Source organism: Nelusetta ayraudi, unplaced genomic scaffold (genome assembly GCF_046127955.1).
Source record: "Nelusetta ayraudi isolate G7.1 ecotype Tasmania unplaced genomic scaffold, CSIRO-AGI_Nayr_v1 ptg000127l, whole genome shotgun sequence".
NCBI classification, from domain to species: domain Eukaryota; kingdom Metazoa; phylum Chordata; class Actinopteri; order Tetraodontiformes; family Monacanthidae; genus Nelusetta; species Nelusetta ayraudi.
The window spans coordinates 36739-63391 of record NW_027466177.1 but is presented as its reverse complement, the minus strand read 5'-3'; the positions used below and the strand labels follow the sequence as shown (position 1 = coordinate 63391).

Here is a 26653-nt window from a genome sequence, read left to right as displayed (position 1 = left end):
ATAAACATTAAGCCATCAGCTAACAGCCCCAAATCTCTCAAGTCTTGCACGTCCGCCGAAGCCTCCGAGACGAGGGGGGGAGGGGGGGGGGGGGGGGGAGGAGGCGCCGCACGCTTTAATATCCGAGCGGCATAATTAACTTGTTATTGCTGTTTCGCTGAGGTTTCTAATTAGCTTGACGGCTGCCTGCAACTTGCCGCTGACGAGAATCATTTCAACTCCACAAATTGGTTTCTGTGCGCTCGCGCCGTGAAAGTGAAAAGACGGCGGCATTCACCGTGCGTATCGCGGCGTGCACAGGTTGCCATCCACGGAGCATTAACTTCCCCGAGCCGGGGAAGAGGGAAAAGGCTGAGAACGACAACAAAGGCTGAGAACAATGACTCCTTTTTTTTTTTGTTGTTGCTAATCTGCGCTTTAGTGGAAATTTGCTTCATTGACTGGCTGAATGGCAGCCGCGGCCTTTGCGAGCTGGCGGCTGGATCGTTCGTGCGCGTGTAGCTGCTCCTATATTGCAGGTCCACAGAACGTGGAACTTTGTTTGCAGGGGCTATTTCTCCTCCGTACGCGCCGGCCACAGCATCTGCTAATTTGATTCTTTTGCAAAGCAGAGGGCTCGGCGGAGGGGCCGCGCCGGGCTTTGTTTTGCGCCGGTGATTGAGGGGAAGGCGGCATAATGGGCCACAATTAAATTTGCACTCGGATTATTTACTTTCATCTGAAATCAAATTGGCCGCCGCCAGTCTGAGAGCGCCACAGTGCAGGTGCGTGCAAGGAGAACGGCGGCTGGGGGTGAAGGAACTTCCGTCTCTCTCACTAAACTTTGTCAGCAACAACCACAATTATCAGGAGTGCCGCCCACATTTACGTGGCGCCATCACGGGCAAAGCTATTTGAGTCCAGACGAAGGAGCTGACAACGGGGGAAATCTATTCTTTTGACAATGAGGCAAAAAAAAACAAAACACCAAAAGTCTAATTTAGCCAGCGCATGGCAATATATCCCAGCTAATTTACAGTATACTGAGAACTCTTTTATTTCTTTCTTTTTTTTTTTTTTACACCGCTGCAGCAGCCCTGTTTCCGTAATGATGCCCGACGGACAGGAAATTACTTCCGTTCAAAATTAGAAGTCAGAAAACTAGGCCTTAATTTCCGGTCTTTTTTCTGCCTTGCAAACAGGCAGCATCGCACTAAGTGAACCCCTGCCAGCAGACATTCACGCGCTCAGTCCATCTGTCCATCTTAATGCGAAGCTATTTCCCCCCCCAAAGATTTCTACATTTGGGTAAAAATAGACAACGACGCGCAGATGACAAGTGCGAGCGCTCCGAGTGGCTGAACTGCAGCAGTCGCGCCAGTAGATGGCAGTGTAACTTAAGCATCATAACGGAACGACGCTGGTGTGCAATGTAGAAGAAGTAGAATTGACGAGTGGGAAAAAAAACGACAGCTTGGAAGAACAGATATTAGGATAAAGGTTTTTTAGATGTATTCATGTTTGTTCATGAGCTGTTATCACACACACAAGGAAACCAGGAAGAAGCAATCAGCCTTATCAGCGGTGGTGTGAGTTCGCAGCTTGCACTGTCAGGAGCTACTGGGCAAAACTCTCTTTCTGCATGAGTCAAAAACCCCTCAACGAAGGCAAAAACACTTTTTTTTTTCTTCCCTTGGTGAATTACGCCCCACAGCCCTAAATTTTGGCGTTTCCATTAACCTTTTCCTACATGATATTTGAAAATGTGATTTTTTTTTTTTTGAAAAAAATAAATAAAATGAATGAGGGTAGGTAGGGTGGGTGGGAATGAGACTCAGGCCCCCCCAAGGCAGAAACTGTCAGTAACGAGGGAGCACAGGAAGTAGCAGATTAGACGTCCGACGCCTGGGGGCTTCCTCCCCACCTTCACTTCCCAGCCCTCAAAGTCTGGATGAGGCTGGAGGAGGAGGAAAGCCAAAGATGGAGAGACCGGGAAGGGGGGGCTTTACGCTGTATTAGCGTTGGTTTGCGGCTTGATAGTGCGCTGACCTGACAAGACCTCGGCGAAAACGCTTTTAAATCCAAACACTGGCTTTGTGCACGGCCCTGTGCGTTGCCCGAGCGCCGAGCAAGTTGGATGATGTTAAATTCAACGCGGCCTTGTCTTTTGTCTTTTGCCATTTAACCCTCTCCATCCTGCCTGTTTGGCACCGATGAGTCGTTGACCCTGGAGTGAGATGCCGACAGCCTCGGGCGAATATCCATCTGAAGCTGTTCCAACTGCAGGTCTGGCAGCAGAACTGGAGTTTTTTCTTTTTTTTTTTTTTTTAAATGCACATGGCTCAGCACCTCCTCCCTCACACTTCGGGCTGAGGAATCCTCGGCTGTAACGAGGCGACAGTCCAGCAGGTGGCGCTCTCGCCTGACTATATGCACAAGGCCTGGAGGTTTCTCTTGGTTTGAAACGAGGCAACAATCAGAGAAACGCTGCAAGGCAGGAGGGATGGATGGTGAGTTTATTGTGTGATACAAATTGAAGGTGCAATGTCTTGTTTGTTGGTACCTGTTTACCGCCGCCATATTAAGTGCGTGCTTGCAGCTCGAAAAGGAGGCCCGAGGCGGCGTGAAATGCTTTGACTTTATCGTCCCCGTCTTCTTGAAACATTCCAGGAGAGTTGATCTTATCATTCAAAGGTCCCGCATACATGCAAAAGACTCCCTTTCCCCCCAGGGTGCTTTCACCTCCAGCGGACAGTTCCTCCAATGACCCCCCGCTGTCGGTTAAGAAGTGATGCTCTTGATGCTCAAAGTGCTCCCGCCGGGGTGATCAGCGGCTGTGCGCGGTGATTTTTCCAGAGAACGAGGATGATTTCCATCGGATGTTTTAACTTTAATCCCCCCGCTGTCGGAATTTGTCACGGCGGCGCCCGGGCGCAGGGTGATGAGGTTCCGGTATGGATGGCGCGGCGCAAAAAAAACGGCGCCGTTTAGGCCTGCGAGTGCAGTGATTTATCGCGGCCACCCCGGCATAATGTAAACAGGAGCTAAAGAGCTGCGCCCGCATAAATTATCAAAAGAGGTGGCCACAGTGAGGAGGGAAACAATATAAGTCAATATAATACAAGATATTTGATTCAGTTGTATGTTAAACAACTATATTTACCAGAGCAATTAATGATAATGAAAATAGTTTCATTTGCAACCAAATGAACAGCTTCTTTAATAAATGTTCGTTGTGTTTTGCTTCTTTGTTTAATGAAGTTTCTGATTTAACTCAGTCTAAAAGTAAAAGTGTAAAAATAAGTGTGAGTTATTTATTCAAACCCTCTTTAAATTATTCATCCATTATCATTGCACCGTTCTGTTTTCTCGTGTCTTTCAAACAACTCCGGGCCAGCATTTAGAGAAATTACTATTGGGTAAAATTTTGAGAATGGATTCTTGCCTCACGAGGGCAGAGGTCAGATTGAAATGTGAACTTCCAAGACAAAGGACTTTTCAAAATCTCCCTGTTAATATTCAACTACACGATCAGGCAATTTCACTTTTTCCCCTTGCTTTTTTATGAGCTTCACGAAGCTAATGACACAATTTTACGGGTCTATTTGCCAAAGATTCCCGCCGAACGTTTAGAAAATTCCGCCCAGGAGAATCTCCGCCGCACTTTAGCCGACTTCCATCCCATCCTTGACAATGACGGATCGCGATCGGCCTGTATTGATCTCGCACAACCCCGCTTTATTTATTTATTTCATTATTTTTAGCCGCAGGAGCAAATGGATATCCTGGCCAACACACTGCGAACACGCTTGGGCGAGCAACACCGACATCAACGGGACAAAAAAAAAAAAAAACTCACGGAAATATTATCTCGCATGAGAGGAAACAAGAAAAGCATCAGGGAGAAACACACGCGCGCACACACACACACACACAGATCAATGCGCTCTCTGCTGCTATAGTCGGGCCTTCAGCTGGGAGTCTATTAACGGTGGCAGAGGACGACGCGGCAGTTTGGCAGAACAGGACACTGCGGGACAGGAATGCAAATCACGGAGCGACTGCCTGGGCCGGCTTTGTGCGGGGGTGGGGGGGATGTGTTTGTGCCGGGGGAACGAACACAAGGCACGCACACGGAAATAAACGGGCTCCGGTCCGGGGGGGGGGGAAGCATGTCTTTTCCGTACCTGGATGGTGATGCTCCTGTCCACGCGGGACATGTTGAAGCTGTGCGGCTGCCCGTTGGCCAGGTTGCGCTGGTCCACGTCGATGGCGAACGGCGCCCTCAGGCCTCCGAGGTGGTAGCGCACCTGGAGTGAACCTAAAACACACACACACAAACAAAAAATATTAATACTACAGGCTGATGCTTTGAATGTATTGTTTGTGGAACGCATGATTCACTCATGGTAATAAAGAACAAGGATGATTGTTGCTTAAATTGACTGAATTCAAAGATACAATATTTTTAATTCTATTGTATTCTCAGTCTGGATTTGAATTTTTAATTTTCTTTCGGCAAGACAGAAACACCTGGACTTCTATATTTGTTCTGTATCGGATTGCTGAAGAGCTTATAGTGTGGTACTTAAAACAAACAATTTGATTTGCCTTTGAGTTTCTCCTACACCCTAAAGCCCTAAAGCTGTTGGGCGCGCTTTCATTGTGCGTGGGCCGACTCGCTCGTTGACAAGATTAAATTGCAGTTCAAGCGGCTGGCCAACGGGTGGCACTGTATTCGGCGAGGCGGGGAGTGGAGGTGGGTGACACTGGCGCCACCGTGTTGGATCACGCGCGACTCCACCACAAAAACCCATTCATATAGTATAAGATTACATTTTAATAGGAGTCAATTATGCATGCAAGGGTTAAGCCCAAAATCTAGATTTTCCGTTTGAGATTTCTTTTTTTTTTTTTTTTAAAGTGACTCTGCACTGGAGCTGAATGATTCAAAAGACCCGCCCCCTTTGACAGGAGACTGTAGATACTCACGATGTCAGAGCCTCGAGGTTTGGAGGGAGCTCAGTATATCTGGCGGCAGCCGCTGGCACTGTGAGTATTTTCTAGTTTTATGTGGGTGACTGAGTGCACCGGTGGGGGAAAACGCTAGATGGCACTGCGAAATTGATAACCTCGCTTTCCTTTTTTTTTTTCTCCTTTTATTAAAAGAAAAAGGGGAACATATCAAAGCACGGCGATGTGTCAGTCGCTCAGGAGGGGGCCCGCTGACTGAAGAGGATTTCACAAAGATTACAGAAGCTGGCAAACTGCGCCTGCGAGGGAAGCCTCAAAGGGGCGCCGGAGTCGGGCCTCTCGGAGGCGTCGCGCGAAAAAGAAAAAAGAAAAGAAAGGAAAAAAGAAAACGATATGTTGCTTGGCGTCGCTCACCGTTCTGCCTCAAGACGACGGCCAGGTGGTCGTCCGTCCTGGAGCTGACGTACATCAGCACGGCCGGCGCGCTGGACGTGCTGAAGCTGAAGGCCACCTCCTCCTTGGTCAGGTTGACCTCGTGCGGCGTCAGGCGGTGGTGCACGACGCGGGCGTCCCGGCTGGCTCCCGCCACCGCTTCGGGCGGGAAGTTGTACTTGACCAGCGTTCCCGCCTCGAAGAAACCCCCGACGTCTGGGAAAAAAAACAAAAAAAAAAAACGAGGTGTTTGCACAGTGAGAGGCGGAGAGAGTCTCACCGCCCACGTGGCGGAAGCGGCCGCTGCAAATAGATGCACAGCCGCTCAAAGGGTTGGGGTCGCTGACTCATTTCTGCATTGAACTCCATCATAACCCGCTTCATGAAATAACGGAACGCTCCAAGAACATCACTAACGCACGGAAATCAGTCAGAATGTGCTGTGAACACATTCGTGGGATGGCAGCTATTGCCTCGAATGTCGAATTGAATGTCCTATTAGAGAACGAATATCAAGTGTGCAGTATGTAGCCGTCATTACAGAGGTTGAACGCTCTAAAACAGCTAAGAAACGCAGGGAATTCTGAAACAAGGCTTTGTGTTATAATCACACTTAGTTGTGTGTGGACTGAACCATGAGTGAGTAAACAAAGCATTCTATTTTAGGCTCTGTAAGAAAGCCTACTTTTACTATTAGAGCGTCATATTTCATCCAACTGGTATTTATGGCTATAATGGACTTCAATGTAGAAATGAGTCAGACCCCAGACTTTTGAATGGTAGTGTATTGTATGTAATCTTGCCAATTACTTGGCTGCAGTTGGGGCTTCTGATGCAGTCGGGGAGGGGGGGGGGGGAGAGAAAGTGGGGAAAGTTACTTTGAATGAGTCGAGGTCGGTGGTCTTATCTATTGGGATTTCTCACTCGCAACCATCTCCGGGCTCCGCAGAGGATGGTCGAGAGAAAACATCCAGCTGCTCAAAAAAATAAAAAAAAGCCGCCTTGTTGATGCCAGAGGTCAGAGGAGATTTGCCAGGCAGAGAGTCCGTGAGGCGCCTGCACGGGCCAAGCAGAGGACCATCTGTGTGAAACCCGCAACACGGCTTGGACCTTGAGGTCCCGGCAGCAGAGGAATGGAGGCAGATGCCATGTGTGTCGTCCTTGTGGCACTTACAAATGAGGAGGAGGAGGAGGAGGAGGAGAAGAAGACGAAGAAGAGGAGGAAGAAGAAGAAAGCCACAATGTGCGTGAAATGAAAGCGAATGGCTGCGAGTGAAGCAGCGAGCCTCTGGCTCTGTGTCTAAGTGTGTGTGTGTGTGTGTGTGTGTGTGTGTGTGTGTGTGTGTGTGTGTGTGTGTGTGTACGTGTGGTTAAATGCCATGGAATATTTCTTGACATGTTTACCTTCTGCGAGTGGGAGCAGTGGAAACATGTAATTACACACCACATGAGTGAGGAATACTAAGTGAGCGTCGTCAAGTATTTTCCTTTCTGGTTTCGCCTCACCAACTGTATCATGCTGGACACACGCACGCACGCACGCACGCGCACGCACACACACACACACACACACACACACACACACACACACACACACACACACACACACACACACCATAAATACATTGGCACTTAACTTCAATCAGAGGCACACTATGGTAAAAAGGGGAAAATGCTCTGCGTGGTATTTGAGCCAACAAAGTCAAAGTCTCAGCCGCGGCACAATTTCCTCGGCCGGCGCCGCAGCGTCAAGCTGCGGAAGCCTGAAGAGACCAATTTTAGCAATTGTGCTCCGCTAACACCGCCGACAGCCTGCAAAGTTTCCACCTCTTGTCATCTCGGGTTCGTCGTGCTGCTGGATTGTTAACAGTCTGCCGAGACCCCGCCGGGTTCGACTGAACCACTCAAGTCTGGCTAGCTTGGTGTTTCTGCCAGGGCGGCGTGCTTCTGATCTGAAAGAAATCAGTCGCAAAACAAATGCTACTACTGTTTCGACTGCTGCTTAGACATATTTGTTATTTCCAATGCCATTGGACGTCTTCAAAGATTGTATGTTGGACCAATAAATAAAAGTTCAAAGCTTTGGGATTAATTGGCGGAGCTGTTACGGTGATGATAGTTTCAATTGCTGAGCATAAAATACAATGATGCATGAATGATTTGAGCCAATTAAAACTTGACGCACTCTAGGACAGATGTGCTGTGGTACATTTTTATTTTTCCCAATGTGAATTAATGATCTGCCATTGAATAAAATACATTTCCATTCAATGCTCAAGAGCCTCAGATCTGCTCCCTACTTCACTGCAACAGCTTGCTTTCCCCCCCCATTTAATTTAACATTGTTGTTGTTTTTTTTCAAATATATTAATTCATACAAACTATCAGCGACCTGTCCGAGTGTTTGGCCTGCTGAGAAAAAAGGAGCGAACTCTGGCTTTCAGCCCAGAGGCTCAGCGCCGGCAGCACACACTGCTGTTTGGAAGCATAAGAGGGAATGAGAAAAGTCTGCTGCAGGGCACCAACAGCACCAACACTAACAGCCATTGGTGTATATATGTATGTCGGCAGGTGTGTGATAAGGTGTGTGTGTGTGTGTGTGTGTGTGTGTGTGTGTGTGTGTGTGTGTGTGTGTGTGTGTGTGTGTGTGTGTGTGTGTGAAGAGTGACCCTAAAGGGCGCAAAGGCAGAAGTAAGAGAGAAAAATAATAATAATAATAATAATAATGATGATAATGACGATGTACTCACTACCATTGTTGGCGATTACCAAGTACTCCACCACTGTAATTAAACTACTTTTTGAGTAATGGAGTAATGTAACTATAGGACTGTGGCAAAACTGATAATTATATCATAATTACTTTATCAAGTAACGATTTCGTTACTTTTCCGAAATATTTTTAATTATTTTAACAATGTGGGCAGTGCAAAAGGCACCAGTGCCGTGCATGAGTTTGTTCTGTGAAACGTGGAGTTTGTGTTCAGAGAGCAAACATTCATTCATGTTGAGAGGACAGAATTGCAAAATTTGCACTTTAAATAAAGTTCATTCAAAAGCACAGAGCAACTGTTGCTTTGTCTTTTTTTTTATTTTTTTTTTTATAACTAAAGTGATTAGTAAAGTAATTAGTAATTGATTATTAATGAAACAAAGCAGTTAAAGAAGTAATTGGATTACTTTATTAACGAGCAATCAGTAATGGCATTACTTTTATGGAGTAATCCCAACAACACTGCTCACAACTACACCCCCCCCCCACCAAAGAACAGACACTATGCAGTGATGCCGGGCTTCATGCATTTCTCACTCACGGAGAGACACGGGAGTCAATTGAAAAACACAATGCAATACAAAGGTGAAATGAAAAGTACAACAGAAACGAAAAAGACAAAGAAAGGGGGGGGGGGGGGGGGGGGGGGGAAAGAAGAGGAGCATAATGGGAATGAGGGCCAGAAGAAGAAGGTGGGGTAGAAGACAGATAGAGAGATTCAGAGTCGGGAGTCGGTCCCAAGGTTGTGCTCTCTCCCTTTATTTAGAACGACACACACACGCACGCACACAAACACACTGGTAATAATAAGCTCTATTCTGGAAACCCACAAGGCCTTGATTGGTTATGACAGAATTCAGAGGAGGTCTTCTCATGTCTTGGCGCTAGCAAATCACCAAAGGCTGTCGCCCTCCCTCTTCACACACACACACACACACACACACGCACACACGCACGCACGCACGCACGCACGCCTGCTATTTTTCAACCCGCTGTTCACCACCAGCAGACGCAGCGTTCAGCTTTAGGAAATAAATTAATTTGCACGCCGGGCATCAACGTGGGAGCTAGGAGAAAAAAACAGACAGACAGCGGTGCTTCCACTCTTCTCCCTGGAGCACTTTAAGGCAACTTGTTTTGGGGAAGTTGAACTTCAATGCTACATTTAATGAACGCCTGTGGAGACAAACATGTTTTTTTTTTTAGATTTTTTTTTTAAATAAGCAAATATGGCACTGAGAAGAGGCGAGACGGAGTGTCCTACTGCCACGGATATCCACAAAAACAAACGACGCTCATTGCTTAAACAAGTCACTGTTAGATAGAACGGCTCTGGTTTTGCACATTCTTATCATGGACAAGTAGACAAAAGGGAACCGGCGTGAAAGAAGAATATCGCTCTCGGCCGCCTGTCTCTTATCATTTATCCCTCAAAAAAGCAAAGACTTTCACCTCCCACGGCTCTGAACGGAGGCAGAGGAGAGGACAATCTCGGGGCACAGTAGAAACCGTAGTGGGACGTCAATGAGGCTGCAGCAATTCCGATGCTACGATGCTAGACGCCCGGCTCTGTGAGCTCAAGTTTGCATGCAAGGGATATCACATTCCATAAAAGTGTCCTTTCACCAGGAGCCACAAATGACAAAAAGAAAGAAAGAAAAAAAAACTTATCAGAAACAGTTGAATTGCAAAGCACCCGGCAGACCCGGTGGCCGGAAAAAAAGAACAAAAGCCGACACTGATTATTACCTGGAAACCCATGCAGGGGAGGAGAGATTTGTCTCAGTACTGCACTTCTGAAGATGGAATCACAGTGTGGCACACGAGCTACAGTCTCAGGCCTCCTTCACATGCGTGAGGGCTTTTTTTTTTAAAAAACAAAACAAATGCACGTGCAGGAGAGCAAGCATGTGTAGACTAGTTTAGAAGACTGGATCAAAGTGTGAAAGACTTGAAAAGAAGAAGAAGAAGAAGAAGAAGAAGAAGACGAAGAAGAAGAAGAAGAAAAACAATGGAGCAGCATCATATCATATGGTTTCCAGCCTGGCAGGAGCTTCTCAATAAATGACCTGGACATCAGTTTGCATTGACGACCCCCCCCCCCCCCCCAAAAGTTGAATTTTAAACCCCCCCCCCGCGTGCACGTTGACCGAGCCTGGCAGGAAGCGCTCCCTCACCTCTGGTGCAGAACGGGCCGTCGTAGGCGGTGTCGCTGCAGTCGCACAGGTAGCCGTTGTACTTCTCCACGCACTTGCCGCCGTTGCGGCAGTACATGCCGAAACTGGTGCAGTGGCCCTGGCAGCCGGGCTTGACGCCGGGCGTCACCTTGGCCCTCTCCTCCAGGTCCAGGGTGACGCCGTTCATCCGCAGGGCCCGGATGCAGCCCAGGAAACCCCTCTGGCCTCCTGCAGCGCCTTGGTGGGGGAGGGGGGGGAGGGGAGGGCAGGAGGAGAAGAGGAATCAGCAGGGAGTCGTGGTGGTGGACGTGTCGATCTGAACAAACTGCTATTAGCTATTAGGGAAAACATGGCTCAAAAGCAATCAAACTTCCTTACGTTAGCTTTTTTTATTTTTTTTTTAGCTAGCTTCCGATTCTTTTTTTTTTTTTTAGCACGATGAACTTCACCGTGTATTTCTAGCAATCTAGGACAGAGTAGCTGTTGCATGAATAGTTCTTGTAGCAATCTAACTATGTTTAACGACTACTATGTTTAAACTACCACATGGTTTCACACAAGTTCAAACATAATGTTTGTTTTGTTAAATCCAAGGAGGAAAAAATTGTTTAAAAAATTGCTAAATTCTGTTTAGCAATTTGATGACACAATCACCTTCATTGCGAAGCATTTATTTATTTATTTATTTGGTACCGGATCGATACCAAATCTTGCAGTATCGCACACCACCAGCGGGGTGACGGGGGGGTCAGAGCGCTCACTCTCATCGTTGGAAGTTAAAGTGTCTTCCGGACTCATTCCGATCCCGAACTGGCCTCGGGAAGCTGCTGACGTCGCGCTAAATCGTTCGAGTCGGAATGCGTGACGCCGCTCGCGGAGCAACCTTCAACTTGTTTGATGTCTTCACTAATTAAAACAACAACAACAACAACAAAAAAGCGGCTTAATGAGCACTCTGCCCTAATGGGCGTCGGGATGGAAGGGGTTTGACGCGGCGCCCGGTCAGAGCGCGGCATCACAGGCGCTGCACCTGATTTAAAGAAGTCGATGCCGGCGCTAATGCCCCACCCCCGACCCTCTACCCCCACCCCACTCCCTCTCACCACCCGGGGCGTCCTCCGCCGCCGTCCTGTCCTCGCACCATTACAGTCTAACTACCCATTAACTCGGACGGAGCGGAGGGGGGGCTGTTAAGCAGATGAATGCGAAGCTCAATGACAATAGCAATAAACAGAGTCATAAACACGCGCCCACAGGTACAGATTTGTGCGTATACGAGCAACAACTCCATCCACCCCCACCCCACCCCACCCCCCCAACCCCCCCAACCCCCCCACCTCTTCTCCTCCCCCCTCGCCCCGCGGAGAGCATCCACGCCGGATGGATAAACACCCGAGCGGGGGCGCGGCGTCATTAACAGGAGCCTGGGGGGCCCTTGAGTCATTAAAACCTATCAATTGTATCCATAAAGCAACGCGGAGACATTTCAGGGGGAAGATGCGGCGGGAAGACTTACGCACGGCCTCGGGGGGTCTCGTCCAGCTGCATTTTCCTGTGCGCACGCATCTGCTTGAACACCGGTGTTAACACGCCACCGCTGTTTTCTCTGAGGGTTTTTTTTATTTTTATTTTTTTTATTTTTTTTATTTCTTGCTTCAGCAATTGCGAAAACAGGACATGTCGGGGCCCCCTCCGCTCACCACCATCCCTCCCCGCCGCTGCCTCTGACTTTTAGCGCACCTGCTAATTAATCGATCTTGTTCCGCTGATTGGCTGGAGCTTTCCACCACCTGTTTACCTTGGTCTAAATCAGCCGCTGATTAAGCGGACAGCAGGCGCGGGGGGAGGGGGGCCTGTGGAAAGCCGCGGTGTGCGCGCGCGCGTGCGTGCGCAACCCAAATAGCTCATTATGGAGCCCTTAAGAAGGACAACGGTCGGCCAAATTTTTTGGCAGTGACTGTAAATGTATTTACTCCAGTCAGGGGCTAGGGAGATATCACATGGCATTACAGAAAAACACCACTTTTATAATATGTCATATTAAATTTTTAATCATTTTCTTTTAAAATCGCTTATGATGGTTTACAGGTAGACAAACATTCAGTGTTTCGTTTTTATTCTATTTTTTTTTTCTAAATATTTTTCTCTTTTCACATCTTTCTCCAAGTCTCCCAAATTGAACTTGTAACAGCAGCTTTGTCTCTTCAGACAGAGAAAAGTCAGCGCTATGCCACTTTATTCGCTTCTGCGCGGCCCCAGTTGGGATGAAACTGCTGGGCGCTTGCACGCTAGAACAAACCTCTCACCTCTCAAACCTCTGTTTGACACAAAACAACAAGCGCTCGTTGCGATGTATTTTTTTTTGTTGTTCAGCCGTGTAAAGGAAAAAACACGCAAAAAACGCCGCTCCATTATCGCTGTTGAAACGGCCTCGCGGAACTGGTGGGAAGTGCTCCCTCTCTCGCGTCGCGCTGTTGATCGTCGACACTCCGCAGAACCCCCGGAACAGCGTTGAGCCGGTTGATGTTTATCGGATGGCATTTGTGTTAAGTATTCAGCTCTACACGGTATAAATGTCAGCGAGAAGCCTTCGCAACCCTCTATAAAGGGTCAGATTATCATAAAAATCTTGTTTTTTTCCGGCAGTCTTTGTGTCTACTGGCTTGAAATGTTTTTTTTTTTTTGTGTTGTTTTTTTCCCAGCCACCACCCCCTCCATTCGCTCCTAAATGCACATAATCGCCTCGCCTGGATCCCCGCAAGGAAAACATTTAAAGCCCGAGTCTACGGTAATTGCAGACGGCAAATATGTTAATGTTTATTTTAAAGACACACAACACAAAGGAGCGATGCTCGGTAAACGCCAAAACCTCAAAATAACTCAGAGTGCTTCCCCTTTGTTTGAGCAACATGTTCATTAAATGTTACCTACTGTCTTGGCAGGTGAGCGAGGCGGGTTTCCCTGCGAAAGATGTCGCACGCATGCAGCGAGAGGCAAAAACAAACAAAAAAACAAACAGACAGACAGGCGAGACGTCGATCCATGCAAACACAAATAAGGGAGAAAGAGAGAAAAAAAAGGTTAAAAGAATTGACAAAAACAAACAAGACAATGAGCATTAATCAAGGGGGGAGGGGGGAGAACAGATGGCGGCTTTGAAATAAATAAGCGAGGGAGAAGAAAGAAATTACAGTCATGCGAACGTATGAAGTGAGTTTTGGCAGCTAAAAGTTAACAGCGTGCAGTAAGTGACAGCAGGCTGATGGCGCCAACATTTACTCTCAGGGCCATTAGAGCAAATGAGCCGCTGCGCGGTAAACACTAAAGCAATCAAATGCCTGATGAGGAGCGTATTGATTGAGCCGCCGCGGAGGCGATGATACAAAGACGCGCACAAGACGTGCAAAGCTGAGGCAAAGTGAAAAAAAAAAAAAAAACTCTCTCTCTGACAATCTGGCTTCTGGAACACATGTTGTGCCGCTGCAGTTTGTCGGGTGCGAAAGCCTTCCCGTTCCCTCCTCCCCCCGTCCCAAATCTCCTGATCAAATACTGAAAAAAAAAAAGGGATGTCTTATCTTTCCCGGGGAGTCAAAGGTCAGGCCTAAACCTCTTCCTTTCAGCGGTCCGGCATCACTTCCTGTTTTCCCGCCGCGCTTTCATCATCAAATGAGGATTAACGGGGGGCGGGGGGGGGATTAGCGATCGGCTGCGAGGGAGGCGGCCGTCAGCTCCGGGGCCTCTTGTTCCTCCTCCTGCCTCCCTACTCGCCTCCCGCCTCTCATCTCGCCCCCGACGCTGCGAAATTATTACAGTTTCACCTTTTCCCTGAACTTTCCTTCTTGCTAAATTAAAAGTCCAAATGCAGCGGGGAGGCAAACAAGGACGCCGCGAGGCGAGGGCGTCCCGGCCCCGGCGTTTCGAATCAGCCAAAAGCGATGGAGGCGATGGAACGGGCTCGGCGGCGAAGGCTATCACATGGTGATGCCTGATTGAAATTTGGAACAATCTCCTCGGGGGAGGGGAGGAGGGTGGGGGTGCTGAACGTCTTCTCCTATCCATGAGACAGCAGGAACTCTGTGATCCGGCTCAGCACTTTTCTCTTATTCCCCCCAGAAACCCCAATTTAGCACCCTCAGCACAAAAGGGTAGCAGAGAAAGGAGAAGTAAAAGTTTAGAAGATCTCCCGGCCACTTCAACCTCTGATTGGCTCGGGGGGGGGGCCAAGATGACCTCTTTTGCAAAATGCGGGGAATGATTGGTGTGATATTCCGGGGGAGCCATCCGTCTGACGGAGGCGGCGAAAGAAACGCGCAGAGATGGAAGTTCGGGGGGGGCGGATGTTATCTTCGGGACGCGATAGCGTCTTTATCCGAGAGAAATATGGAGTTGGAAGAGTGCGAAACACGCGACCTCGGCAGAATAAGCGAGCCGAGTTTAAGTCTGGCGCCCTTGCGGACCGCACGGAGGGCCGCGGGTTCCCGCCTTATTAAAAAGTCTAATCTACACGAGTTTCCCAAGATATGTCTGCGTGTGAGCGCCTCCCTAAAGCAAAGAAAGAAAAAAAAAAAAAAGAAGAAAAAAAGAGACGAAAAATTGGCTGTGGGCGTGCTGGATTAGCATCAACTTAATTAGCGGTGGCCGTGCATAAGCTGCTCAAAAAGGAGGAAACCAGCGCTTTCCAACCAAGACGCTCCCGTCTTTTACTTCTGAGACAGTCCGACGTCCTCACAATTTGATTCAGGGCAGCAGCGCCGGCAACACAGGCGGCACAATTGGCGTTTTTTTCTTTTTTTCCTTCTTCTCTCGGAAGACGGAAGACGGGGCGGGGATGTGTGCTTAGCCTGTAATTCCGCCGCGCGTGTCCCTCCCACGCCGAGCAGATATTAAAAAAAAAGTCCCGAAATCAAATCGCAGCGGCGGCGTCTTACCCACGTAGAGCTGGCTGAAGAGCTCCAGCCGCGTGTGGCCCTGCGCCGGAGCCTGCCGGGACGCCCTGTAGGTCTGGTCCAGCTGCAGGACGGCCTCCTTGACGTTCCGCTCGGCCATCACCCGGTGCCACTGGTCGTCGTTGAGGGCCGCGTCGGCGCGCACCGTCAGCTCCACGGGCCCGTTGCCCACGTCGAAGGAGAAGGAGACGACCTGGGGCGCTGCGGGGGTCGGGGGAGGGGTACGCAGAGTCAGCAGGTTGCAGGATCGCGACTCCACTCGGCGGATAAGTAAGAGCTCAATGGCCTACCCGGCGCATCGTTTGTCTGGAGGCCGTTCATTTGGCTGGTATGGATTCCAGCTGGGCAAATGTCCACCCGCAAACCCTGGACGGGAACTAATCCCGCTGGCCGTTGACAAACCAAAGAAGAGTTGGCTTTTGCCGGACATTAAGCGCTAATGAAGTGCTATCTGTTCGGACTTCTATTCCTAAACATTTCTCCAGTCTCATTAGGAGGACGAGTGAAAAAGTGAGAGCCGCAGCGGAGGAGGACATTAGAAAATGTGCGAGCGTGTGTGAGAGTGAGGGAGAGAGAACGGAAAATCGTTGAGAGGAGAAGATTGCATTTCTTCCACTTTATTGATACGCTGTCACTAGAATTATGGCTCGTCTTGTTTCAAAGCCAACAGATTATGTGTTTGGAATGCAGATTGCTTGTTATACCAGATGCTTCTGCTGATGTGCCGGACAGAGCGCCGTCTGGTGTGTGTTTTCTTTCTTTTTCTTTTTTTTTTTTTTTAAATTTGCTCTTTGAAAAGAGCAGTGATGGGTGTACCTGATTTTTTTTTTTTTTTTAACACCACATAAACAAAATTGCGCAGTCTGAATAAGAAATGGAACAGTATGAAACTCTTACGGTGCCAAATGTCTGTAAGAAATCCACAGGATAATAGTTGTTGCAATATACACACAAAAAAAGAAGATACACAAAAAAGAAAACTTTTAAGTGCATTCTGCTTATATCTTGAACATTCAATATTATTTCTAATCCGGCAGTGTCTACGTGTCGGCCGTCAACACTTCTTACACAAAATAAACCGCAGGAGTCCATATTTACATCGGTTCCAATTCATGGATTCATCCATGATGACATGATGATTTGCAACAACAAACTCTTAAGGCCCAACTTTCTGTTGGCTGCGGCAGCCAACAGCGCCTCCTGGCGACCGGCAGCGCAGTGACGGGCCATCCTAATTGCGTGCGGTCCCCTCTGATGCACGGCCCCTGATAGTTTTCATCACCTCCTGCCACAGTGCGAATCCCTCTTCATTACGCAATCGCTGCACAATCGGCGCAGATGTGCGAGTGAGGCTTGCGCCCGTTGGAGGCGCTCATTAAGCTCTTCGCTGCGCCCGGAGCTCCATTATGGAATCATTAGGCTCTGACATTAGAAGGTGGGGAGGGGTGGGGTGTGGGGCGGGTGGGGGGGTTCCATGCGGTGGTCAACAGGAAAATTAAGTCCTCCTCATTTGCTTTTTTCTAATCAATGCACTCCTCCGCTGTTTTTCCGTTTTTCACATTGACTTTCATCTCATTATCTCTCAGCTGCACTCTTTCTCCTGCACCAACAATGCAATGTATTGCGCGCTGGGTGCACGCCGGGCACATTATCGCATCGTCCGAGTGCCACTTCCTGTCCGTTGCCTTCACGTTTGCCGCGACTCGAATTGACTCCACCTGGATTGCAGTTTCTGTCCTTTTGTTGCGCTACAGCGGTTTTGCCACAACGTCTCAGAGAGAGAAAGAGGTTCAACACACTTATCTTTCCCTCCGCAGCCCTCTCCCGATTGTTAGTTCCTCCATTCTTCGGCCCCGTTCTATTATTCCATACCCCGTCTCACCCTCCGTCTCCCTCCCTGTTTATTCCCTTCTTCCCCCCCCGCCCCCCACCCCATCTAGACACTTTGTAATTGTTTCCTCATATACTGCTCGTACACTCCGCCATTCACTTACCAATCCCTTTATCGCCCCGCAAACGCTTCCCTCCTTCCCGCCCGGATCCCCGGCGGACATTATTTCCGCTTAGGCGAGATGCAAAGTCGCCGGAGAACGTCTCAGGCAAAAGCCCGCATGGGTGTGCCAGGTGCGTTAAGCGATAAGATAAATCAGAGAAAGTGTCTGAAGCGTTGGGCCGCTCGCGATATAAAACACAGCAAATGGCAGCGCGCGGCAGAACAGATGCAACACAAACCGCGGCTCGAGCGAGGAAAAAAAGCCTCTGACAGGCTTTAGTGCCTGGGAATTAATAAGGCCTGTAAACACGGCGCAGGTCTTCAGGCCGGCAGGAGAGACATCGCTTATTTTAAATGCTGAAACAAGGCCAAGCACACAGCGATACGCAAGTCCGCCTTTGATTATTGTTGTGTTGCGAGGGGGGAAGATAAATGGCTGCGCAGCTTTTTCTTTTCTCCCACTTTGTCCAGAGGCCAGAGCGAAAAGTGAAGCGAAGCCGCCGCCGCCGCCTGTCTGTCTGCCTGTCTGCCCGGCGATGTTGGAAGCGTCAGCAACTGTGCCGTGCATGTAGTTTATAACCGACTTTGACCCGTGGTGACCCCGGAGAAGCTGTTTGTTTTTCCTCTTCTTTTGCTTTTGCATGTCCACCTCGAGACGGAGGCTGGCCGAGCCGAGCCGAGCAGGACGCCGTGCGACGTCGGCACGGCACAAATTAACAGTGATCAGCAGGAAATGAGCTCTGCGTGCCTCCAAATCCTTACTATGCAGTGCGCTCGATTGTTTTTATTTTTTTTGTTTTAAATCTGCAGCTTTTTGAACTCCATTTAGACCACAAAGAGGCGACGATTCAGCGCACATTAAACACACGCCACCGACGACGGCCAATTAAAATGCGACGAGAGCACGTTAGCCGTCGCTAACGTTGGCAACTGCCATTACACCACTTAGGCTACATTTGCCAATGTGAAGTGTGGTCCTGCACTCAGTGTGCAAATTTAGCTTTGGAGACTTGGGAGTTTAGAGCAGAATTTTACATTTTGGGACAATGTCAATGCACTTGACAGTTTGGGTAAATGTGCACTGGTTTCAAAATGACCTGGTGTCTGAAAATTGCTCGCTTGAAACTTCTACTACTGCTACTGCTACTACTAACATTATTAATAATAACATTGATAGCTACAACTAAAAATATTACAAGACCTTGAAGAAGTGAAAACCTCAGAAACTCGCTCGGCCTCTGAAGCAACTCTTCCGTCTAACCCCCCCCTTCCGATACAAAAACGGGCACAAGCCTCACATCTCTAATTGGATCAGAACCTAAATAGCTTTAATCGATGGCCATGACTATCACCAAACTTGCAGAGGGGGGCCCTTTAAGGGCTTAAACCCCTGCCTGGCACATACAGCCTTTCCACAAGAGTCCAGAAGAAGGAGAAGAAGAAGAAGAAGAAGAAGGGTGTACTTAGGGACCCTGAAATGTCCACAATCCTGTTAGCGGGCCAAGGTCTCCGAGTGCCTTCAACTGGCCTCTCATACGTGTCCATGAGTCACTTCATAGGATTAGAATTCAATGGCGTCCACCTGTGTCTGCCGGGGCGCTTTGTGTTGCGGTTGTATTTGTGTATCTGCAAGTGTGCGGATCTCCTCCCACAGCAGCAGCAGCAGCGGCGGCGGCAGCAGCAGCAGCAGCAGCAGAGCCAAGGTAGCGGGGCCCTTAATACTAGTCATTTCATGCCCTGACAGGATTGCAGCAGATACAGTTTTTGCACCGGCGAGAGGGCAGAGATTATGTGTGTGTTTGCCGTGCGCGCGAGCGAGCTGTGTGTTTGTGCACAAGCTGTTATTTCCCCCCCACCTTCCTTCGCCTTCGCCTATGTGTGTCCGAGTTTTTGCGCTGCCGGGCCAAATGCGAGATGATAGCGAATGCGGCGAGGTGGAGGGAGGGGAGGGGGGTCAGGGGGGTTGGGGGAAATCGATGTGGGGGCATTTTGAAAAGCTCGGGAGAGGCAGACGTGCACGCAAACACAAACTCACACTAGCAACGCTATCTCTTCCGGCCTGCTGTGTTTTGGTTTGCATGTGTTGCTGGACGAAGCACCGTTGCCCTCTGGTGAACCCCCCCCCCGGCCCCCCTGCCCGTCACTGCACTCGTACTTCTCACAAGTATTGTTCAGTGTCAGCACACGTGTCGGACGCATGCGGCTAAAGAAAAATAAAGCGCTTCTGAATCTCTCGGAGCACAAAACCAGCTCATCGTTCTGAAGCAATTTGCCACAAAGTAGAAAAAGAAAAATCCCCCCCCGAATCTTCTCAGAGAGAAGGCCGGGCAAGTCAGCAGTAAATAATGGACGAGAACATTCTGACGCCAAATCGGGTTTGAACTCGGAAGAAATGCGATTAGCCGTCGATGACAGCTCGTTGATGAGGATTTTTTTGTCAGCGCTGCCGCTGTGTGCGTGCGTTTCTGCGATCCCCGTCGATGGGTAATTAGATTAAGTAGAGGTTCCGAGTCGGCCTAATTACCGCACGTGGCAATTACCTATAACGGAGCCGAGCACCGTAATCACTACAGCGGCCTGTCAGCCCTCAACCCGGTTTGGGGGGCCGGGGGTGGAGCCTCCACCCCGCCCCTCGCGCCTTACATTTCAGCTCCAGGCGGATGAAGTCGGCGTTGCCAAGGTTCTCCAGGAAGACGCCGTAGGGGGCGCTGGTCTTGAAGTAGAAGGAGATGTCGGCGCTGGTCTCGCCCTGGAAGGTGGCGAAGTGGAGGTAGGACGACGGCGTGGTGAACGAGGCGGCGTTCCAGTAGTTGTCTGCGGGAAGGAAGAGAGAGAGAGAGGAAAAAAAAAAAAAAGCACTCACATCGGGCCCATTAACTCATGCATGTACAGCAGCTACCAGCAATGATGGTGGTATTGATCTGATGAGCCGATAATGAATTCACAGTCGGAATGGTTTCGTTCGATTTCCATGAATCGCGATATCGATCTGTTCCAAGCGGAGCGTTGTTATCTCACGCCTGCTGTTTCACTGGTTAACATCCCCCATGTGGGGGGGGGGGGGGGGGGGGGGGGGGGCAGCATTTCAATCGCTTTCTTTTTGAAAATGCACCCCTTCACATGTTTCCGTTGTAATTTCCGCTGGCTTAAAACAGCGCTGAGAAAGGAGGTCAGATAGCATCGTCTATGCAGAGAGGCCATTCACGCTCCTCCATTCATTCCATTCCCGTTCCTGGGGCCCTGAACGACGGCCGTGCCCGTCGCTTGGCGGGTCTTTCGATAACACGTTTCTTTATGGCCGCGCCGGCGAGCGAGACCGCCGACCGTCTAATGAAGACAAAGTAGCCGCGCGCCCAAAGCAGCCGCTGATGAATTATCAGACTGTAGTTGATGAAAAGGCTTCTCTGTCTCCCCTCTGTTCACCCCGTTGCCGCCCCCGCTTCCGCTGCCACTCAGGGGGATGATGAAGAGTAAGGAGGACAGAAGAGGAGGAGTGTGGAAAGGGGAGAAAAGGGGCCGGACATGGGTGAGGGGACCGAACGTTGACGGAGTGATGGAGAGGAGGAAAGTCGCGCAGAGGGCAGATGACTGGAAGAGGTGAGGGGGGTGAGGTTGGGGGGGGGGGCCTGGAGGGCGGGATGAGGAAGAGGAGTGAAGACTAATGTGGTATCAGCAGAGTCAGATGTGCGCGATGCCTCGGAGGACCGGGCTCAGATCCTCCACCGTGACCTTGCAGTGATGGCCGAGTCGGGTGGGATGATTACCAGGGATGTTCCAATGAGGGCGATAAGAGGAGCCCTCCGCCATTTGACATTTTACAACAAAGAGAGCAATTAAGAATTTGAAAAAAAAACGAAAAAAAAAAAAACGAAAACTGGAGTCTGTCTCAATTAAACGCAGATTTGAAGGCTGCAGGCGTTTTGTCAGTGTCGAGATTGCCCCACACTTTTTCTTTTTTTTTTTTTGTTAACGTTATGTTCTGCAAAAAAAAAAATGATTTCATCCAAATTAAACATACAACTCCGAATAACAACCGTGTCATTATTTTAGGGTTATTTGCATGTGTTTTCATGAGCGCATGCATATTCAGCCGAGGTTTGCTTCGACGCGTCCTGGCTCAGCGTGATAAGCGCCCCCTAGTGGCAGGGCCTGGCTCCTCCGTGTTTTTTCCCCCCTCCTTCCTTCACATCCTGTCACCAGGGGCGAGGGCAGATAGCGGCCAAGCACACACACACACACACACAGGGCTGGAATAATGTTTATTTGTCCGTGGGAGGCCAAGTCGATTAATGAGCAGAATTAATTGAAGCCTCCACAATGGGGGGGCTCTGCAGAGGCCACAAACACAAATAACTGTCTGTTTGCCGTGATAATCCATCATGGCAGGAAGTAAAAACCATTTCATCGCTGGGGACACTCATTGACCGTCTGGAGTGTTTTTTTGTTTTTTTTTTATGATGGCGGAAGCTTGGAGGCAACCAAAAAGTTCCTCTTAGATCAATGAAAGGGTGTTTATTCTTCTATCCTACTGGCGGAAGTACGCGCTGACGCAAAAGTGCAGAGCGCTCCGAGTCAGGAGAACATGGAGGCGGGGACCTCAGGAGGGCGGGGAGTTAGAAACAGAGTGAGATGGGAGTAGAGAGGCTCGGAGGAAGTCAGGGGGTCGAGGCTGCCGACGATTGAAAAGCGGCTGTTGGAGAGGAAAGCGGCGACGGGCGCCAAAATCGCAACCGTCCCGATTTGCCTCGGTGCCAGAGTCACAGATGCAACTTGTTGGCTGGGCTGTTTATCGCTCCCGTACTCAAATATTTTCCCAACGCTTCTTGACAAAAAAAAAAAAAAAAAAAGGTCCAGCAGCACAAACCAAACATGCCTGAGACATAAACGCAAACGGCCTGGCGACGGGAGGCGGGCTGAACGGCGTTTAAGCGGCGAAGTCGCCCCCTAATGAGTTTTGCGCCGACCAACCAGCTGTCACAGCGCGGGACGGCCACAGAGACATGATTCATCCGCCAGTAGGTCCGCTCGGATTGGGCCGGCGCTTTGTGTGTCACCATGTGCACCAATGCAGTTCATAGGAACGAAAAAAGCAAACAACCCCTCGCTGACACTGGGAACGCCGTCAGTGACTGAAGGGCGTTTCAAAGGCACTCTGTCGTCTCGGCACAACTCAAAAAAAATAAATAAATAAAAAAAATAAATAAATAAATAAAAAAAAAGCTTCCAATTTCTCTGTAACTTTTCTCTTTATTTCACTCTTTCAGTCTCGTTTTTGAACGCTTTCTTTTAAATGGCGAAAACAGATCTGAGCAGCTCGCTTGCGAAAAGAAACACAACTGAGAGAGCCGTTTTCATTGTGCGTGTTAGCTGCCATCAGCGCAGCCCTACTTTCTTTGAGCAAAGCCGGCAGCCCACGCACACTTCCCCTCTTTGACTGAGGTAACTCTGAAAAACAACAACAACAACAACAACAACAACAACACACAACTCCATGGTTGTGTGTTGGGCTTTGTTTGACAGCCCATTATGTAGCGCGTTGAATGCAACATATGCAATTATTTCCTGTTTATCCCCCCCCCCCGCATCTCTTCTCCATCCACTTGTATTCCTGATGCAGGCCTCATATTCCTGTTGCCCGGGCGCATGAAATATAAATGTCCATCTGCGGGGAAGCTGATGGAGTTAAATGAGGATTTTTTTTTTGTTCAGACTGGTGCACAAACTTAGCGGCTCAGTTTTCTCTGAGAAATATACAGTTTTTGCACACAAACAGTTACCCTGCTGCTGCACATAAACAGAAAAACAACAACCTCAGGACTGAACAGCATTCAACTAAACTTTACGAACAACAACTTGCTGACCCTCATCTGACCCTTGACCTTTCGGTATTTGGAAAAAGCACTAAATATTGATACAAACTGATATATGGAATATAAATGTGTCCAAAAAGATGAATAATCAATGGCTTGATGCTGCCTTCCAGTCCAGTTGTGTGGGATTGCTGCAGGTAATTCTAACACCAGTTCTTGTTCAATATTTACAGAGATTCTTTTTTGTAATATTTATATTTTCTAGATATTTCATATTTTTTGGCCCGAGTTGCCAGCTGCAACCGGGAGAAATAATTTAAACTTGTTATTTGTTAACTTCTGTCTGATGCTGGCAAAATTCCTCCATTTCCACTCCGTGATAACAACTGTGCGATTATGTAAAATTTCAAGGCAGACCGAAAAACTTTTGTTCCACCACATTTTTCAATGTTCCCAAAGGCCTCGTTCGTAACCATTTTTCGAAGAAGGAGTTATTCTTCGAGCAGAAATATGCCCTAGCGCAAAAGTTCTGAACGCTCCGAGTCAAGAGACGGGGAGGCGGTGACCTCGGGGGGAAGGGGCTGAGAGAAACACAGCGAGACGGGAGTTGAAAGGCTCGGAGGAAGTCAGGGGGGAGCCGAGGCCGACGGCGATTACAAAGCGGCTGTTGGAGAGGAAAGCGGCGACGGGCGCCAAAATCACAAACGTCCCTCCCAATTGCCGCCGCGCCAGAGTCACAGATGCAACTTGTTAGCCGGACTGCTGATCACCCCCCAAACTCAAACATTTCCCAACGCTTCTTGGGGGGGGGGGGGAAATACAAAGGTCCAGCCAGCACAAACCAATCATGTCTGAGACATAAACACCAACGGCCTGGCCAGCAAAGCCAGCGTCCCAGGCTGACTTTCGATGACTCAACGCACAACTGTGCACAAGGTCTGCAATTATTTCTTGTTTTTCCCCCTCTTAATCCCTCCATCCACATCTATTCCTGACGCAGGCCTCGTGTTTCTGCTTGCCCTCCCCAGAAGAACAGCCTTGCACACTCAGTTACCCAACGAACCTTGTGCAGTTCAAGTTTGTGTTCTTTTTTTTTTTTTTCTTTTTTTTGCAGAATCCCGAAAAACAATTTCCAGCTGCCTGCTAAAAATCAATGTTTTCTTGTTCCGCTCGCAGGGTACACCTTTTGCCGCCCGCCCCCCGAACCGTAACAGCTTACAGCTCGGAGGGGTGGAGTCTGTTTGGGGGGTGGGGGGGTGGAAGCCAACAAGATGATTTATCCGTTGATGTTTGACCAGATGGGTTACGAGGCGGCGCCGGCAGATGGCGGGGATGACTGACTCGGCGGTTCAGGCCATTAACAAGAACATTTTCCGCCGCGCACGTGGAGAATACTTGCGCGGACATAGCGCAAACAGACATTGGTACGGCGGTCTTGGTTAAATACATGGCGGCCACGCGTGCTCGGACAGTAAGTCATGTTAATGAGCTCAACCATTGGGTTCTCACGAGCTGCTGTTGACCTGTTTTGTGAGGGCAAGCGTGCCGTGCAAACTCTTTTAATTAGATTTCTTTCCCAACTTGTTCTGCTACATCCTTAAAGAGCTTTTGTTGTTTGAAAGAAATAAGCTAAAGTGCTAACAACACCGTCGTCCAACAGGAGAGACAGTGGCGGAAGGTTCCCCTGAGGAGAACTCTTGATATTATTGCGGGGGGGGGGGGACAAAACAAAACGCAGCACTTGAACTGACATCCATAGATCGGAAAATTTGTTGAACTGCGGCAGGACACGCAGGCTCATTTATTCCTCCGCTTATTTTTAAATTTCCATCGAGACCCGTGTTTCATCTCATCTCCCGCGTAATTGAGCCACCCGTGGCGCGGCGTGTTAGGGCGGCGCGCCTCCGCCGGTGAGTGCGGCGTTGGCACGCGCACGGAGATAATGTGTTGCCTTCCTCCGAGACACGGAAAGCGTTTATCAATCTCGCTTTGAAATTAAGTCGCTTGTCATACATTATTATTATTTCTATTTTTTTTATGTTTTGTTTTTTTTTAGCTTGGGACCTTGAGAGAAGACGCGATCGCGTGGGATGAAAAGGAAATTGAAGTCTTGTTACAAAAAAAAAAAGAGGCAGCAGAAAGAGCAGAAATAACCCGTCTTTCACTTCCTGAATGAGGCCTTTTTTAAAGTCTGGGTTGAGCAGGTGTGAACTGTCGCACCTGGTTCACCTGGGGCCGATCTCCTGCGGCTCGTAGCGCCGCCTGCTTCAACGCTGAACATGCTGCAGTTCTTGAAAAACCTCGGTTTGTTAAAGGAAAAGAGCTGAACTCAGTGGCTTTTGCCTGGAACCAGGCCTGGCTTGTTTTTCGCCAAACAAATTGCCGCTCGCTGGATATTTTTGCCCCTTTTTTCCCCGGGCATTTTCTGTCAACTCTAAAGACGGCTTTGAGGGGAAATCCAAGAAGATAAGCTTCTTCTGAAACGAGACCGGCGCCACAATCATGTCATAACCAAAGTCCCTTTAAAGCTCATTCTTCCCCGTGTTGATGCTCAGTTTAAACGTCATTGTGTTGCTGACAGTCTGCATTTTTCGCGTCAAACTTCTTCAAATACAGGGCGTCCCAAAAAACAAAAAATGTAACATCATTTTAAAAGCCATTATCTTGACAACTACTAAGTCTACCCCAGTGAAATTGAACAGTTTAGGTGTTGAACATCATAAGTTTACGATGGGACTGATTTCATAAGTCTTCAATATGCGCACCGCCTGTGACACAACTGGGTGACTGGATGGAAAATAAAACATTAAATCTAACATCTGTTTCTATACATTCTGTAAAAAATCTGAGGACATTTCAACAAGAATTGCCAAAATGATTGGCCTGCGAATTGATGTCAAATTTGTCAAATTTGTCGGGACACCCTGTTGTTGTACATTAAATGATCAAAAGGCACGATTGACAAAAAACAAACAAACAACTGATATAACTTTCTGTGGCATTACAGCATCTTTCTGTTCCCAAGGAGACGGGTCTCATAGCAGGGATACCTTCCAATTACAACAAAAGAATATATGCTACTCTGCTCCACTCGCCGCCATTTATTTTCATACCCATCTGTTAAAACGCCCAAACCCTTTTAACATCAATAAATGAGACTAATTCCTCTCTGTCTGCCTGCTACTCTATATGCAGCCATTAAACTGGCCATGGAAATAGGCATCATCAATATAGGAGGAGGCGCCGCACGAACACACAAAAAGTTACGTTTTTTTTCTTCCTTACCTGCTCAAAGAAGTGAGAACACAGAAATCTGCACCGCACGCTCACAGAAGTGCTTCTGTGCTCAAACTTTTCCCGACTCCCCGACGCATCAGTCATTTGCCTATGAAAACTCATTACATGGCAGCCAATCATCATTCTTTCGCACTGAGAGAGAGTTCCACACGCGGTATGAGACGCATCAATCATGTGCCGGGCGACCTATTCAGTTGTGAAATTTTTAATATATGCTTAATATGCCTTAATGGGCCGATATATAAGGTATGCTCCGTGTTCCGGTGTCTTGG

At 48.7% G+C, this 26653-nt stretch overlaps 1 protein-coding gene across 2 annotated transcripts in view; it reads right to left on the bottom strand.

The window, feature by feature from the left end:
* The window catches only part of LOC142904358 (contactin-associated protein-like 2), a 29847-nt gene extending 9795 nt beyond the window's left edge, over nucleotides 1-20052 (bottom strand). Inside the window, exons 1-5 of one of the 2 annotated variants that reach the window (XM_076050417.1) lie at nucleotides 19918-20052; nucleotides 15264-15482; nucleotides 10336-10572; nucleotides 5368-5601; nucleotides 4167-4300 (exon numbers count right to left, since the gene is read on the bottom strand). In XM_076050417.1, the coding sequence (XP_075906532.1) occupies nucleotides 4167-4300; nucleotides 5368-5601; nucleotides 10336-10572; nucleotides 15264-15381 (723 nt within the window). In that variant the 5' untranslated portion in view covers nucleotides 15382-15482; nucleotides 19918-20052. Of the gene's footprint in view, nucleotides 1-4166; nucleotides 4301-5367; nucleotides 5602-10335; nucleotides 10573-13266; nucleotides 13339-15263; nucleotides 15483-19917 lie in introns of those variants that run through there. The other variant, XM_076050418.1, reaches the window with a different exon arrangement.
* Nucleotides 20053-26653: the final 6601 nt, after the last annotated feature.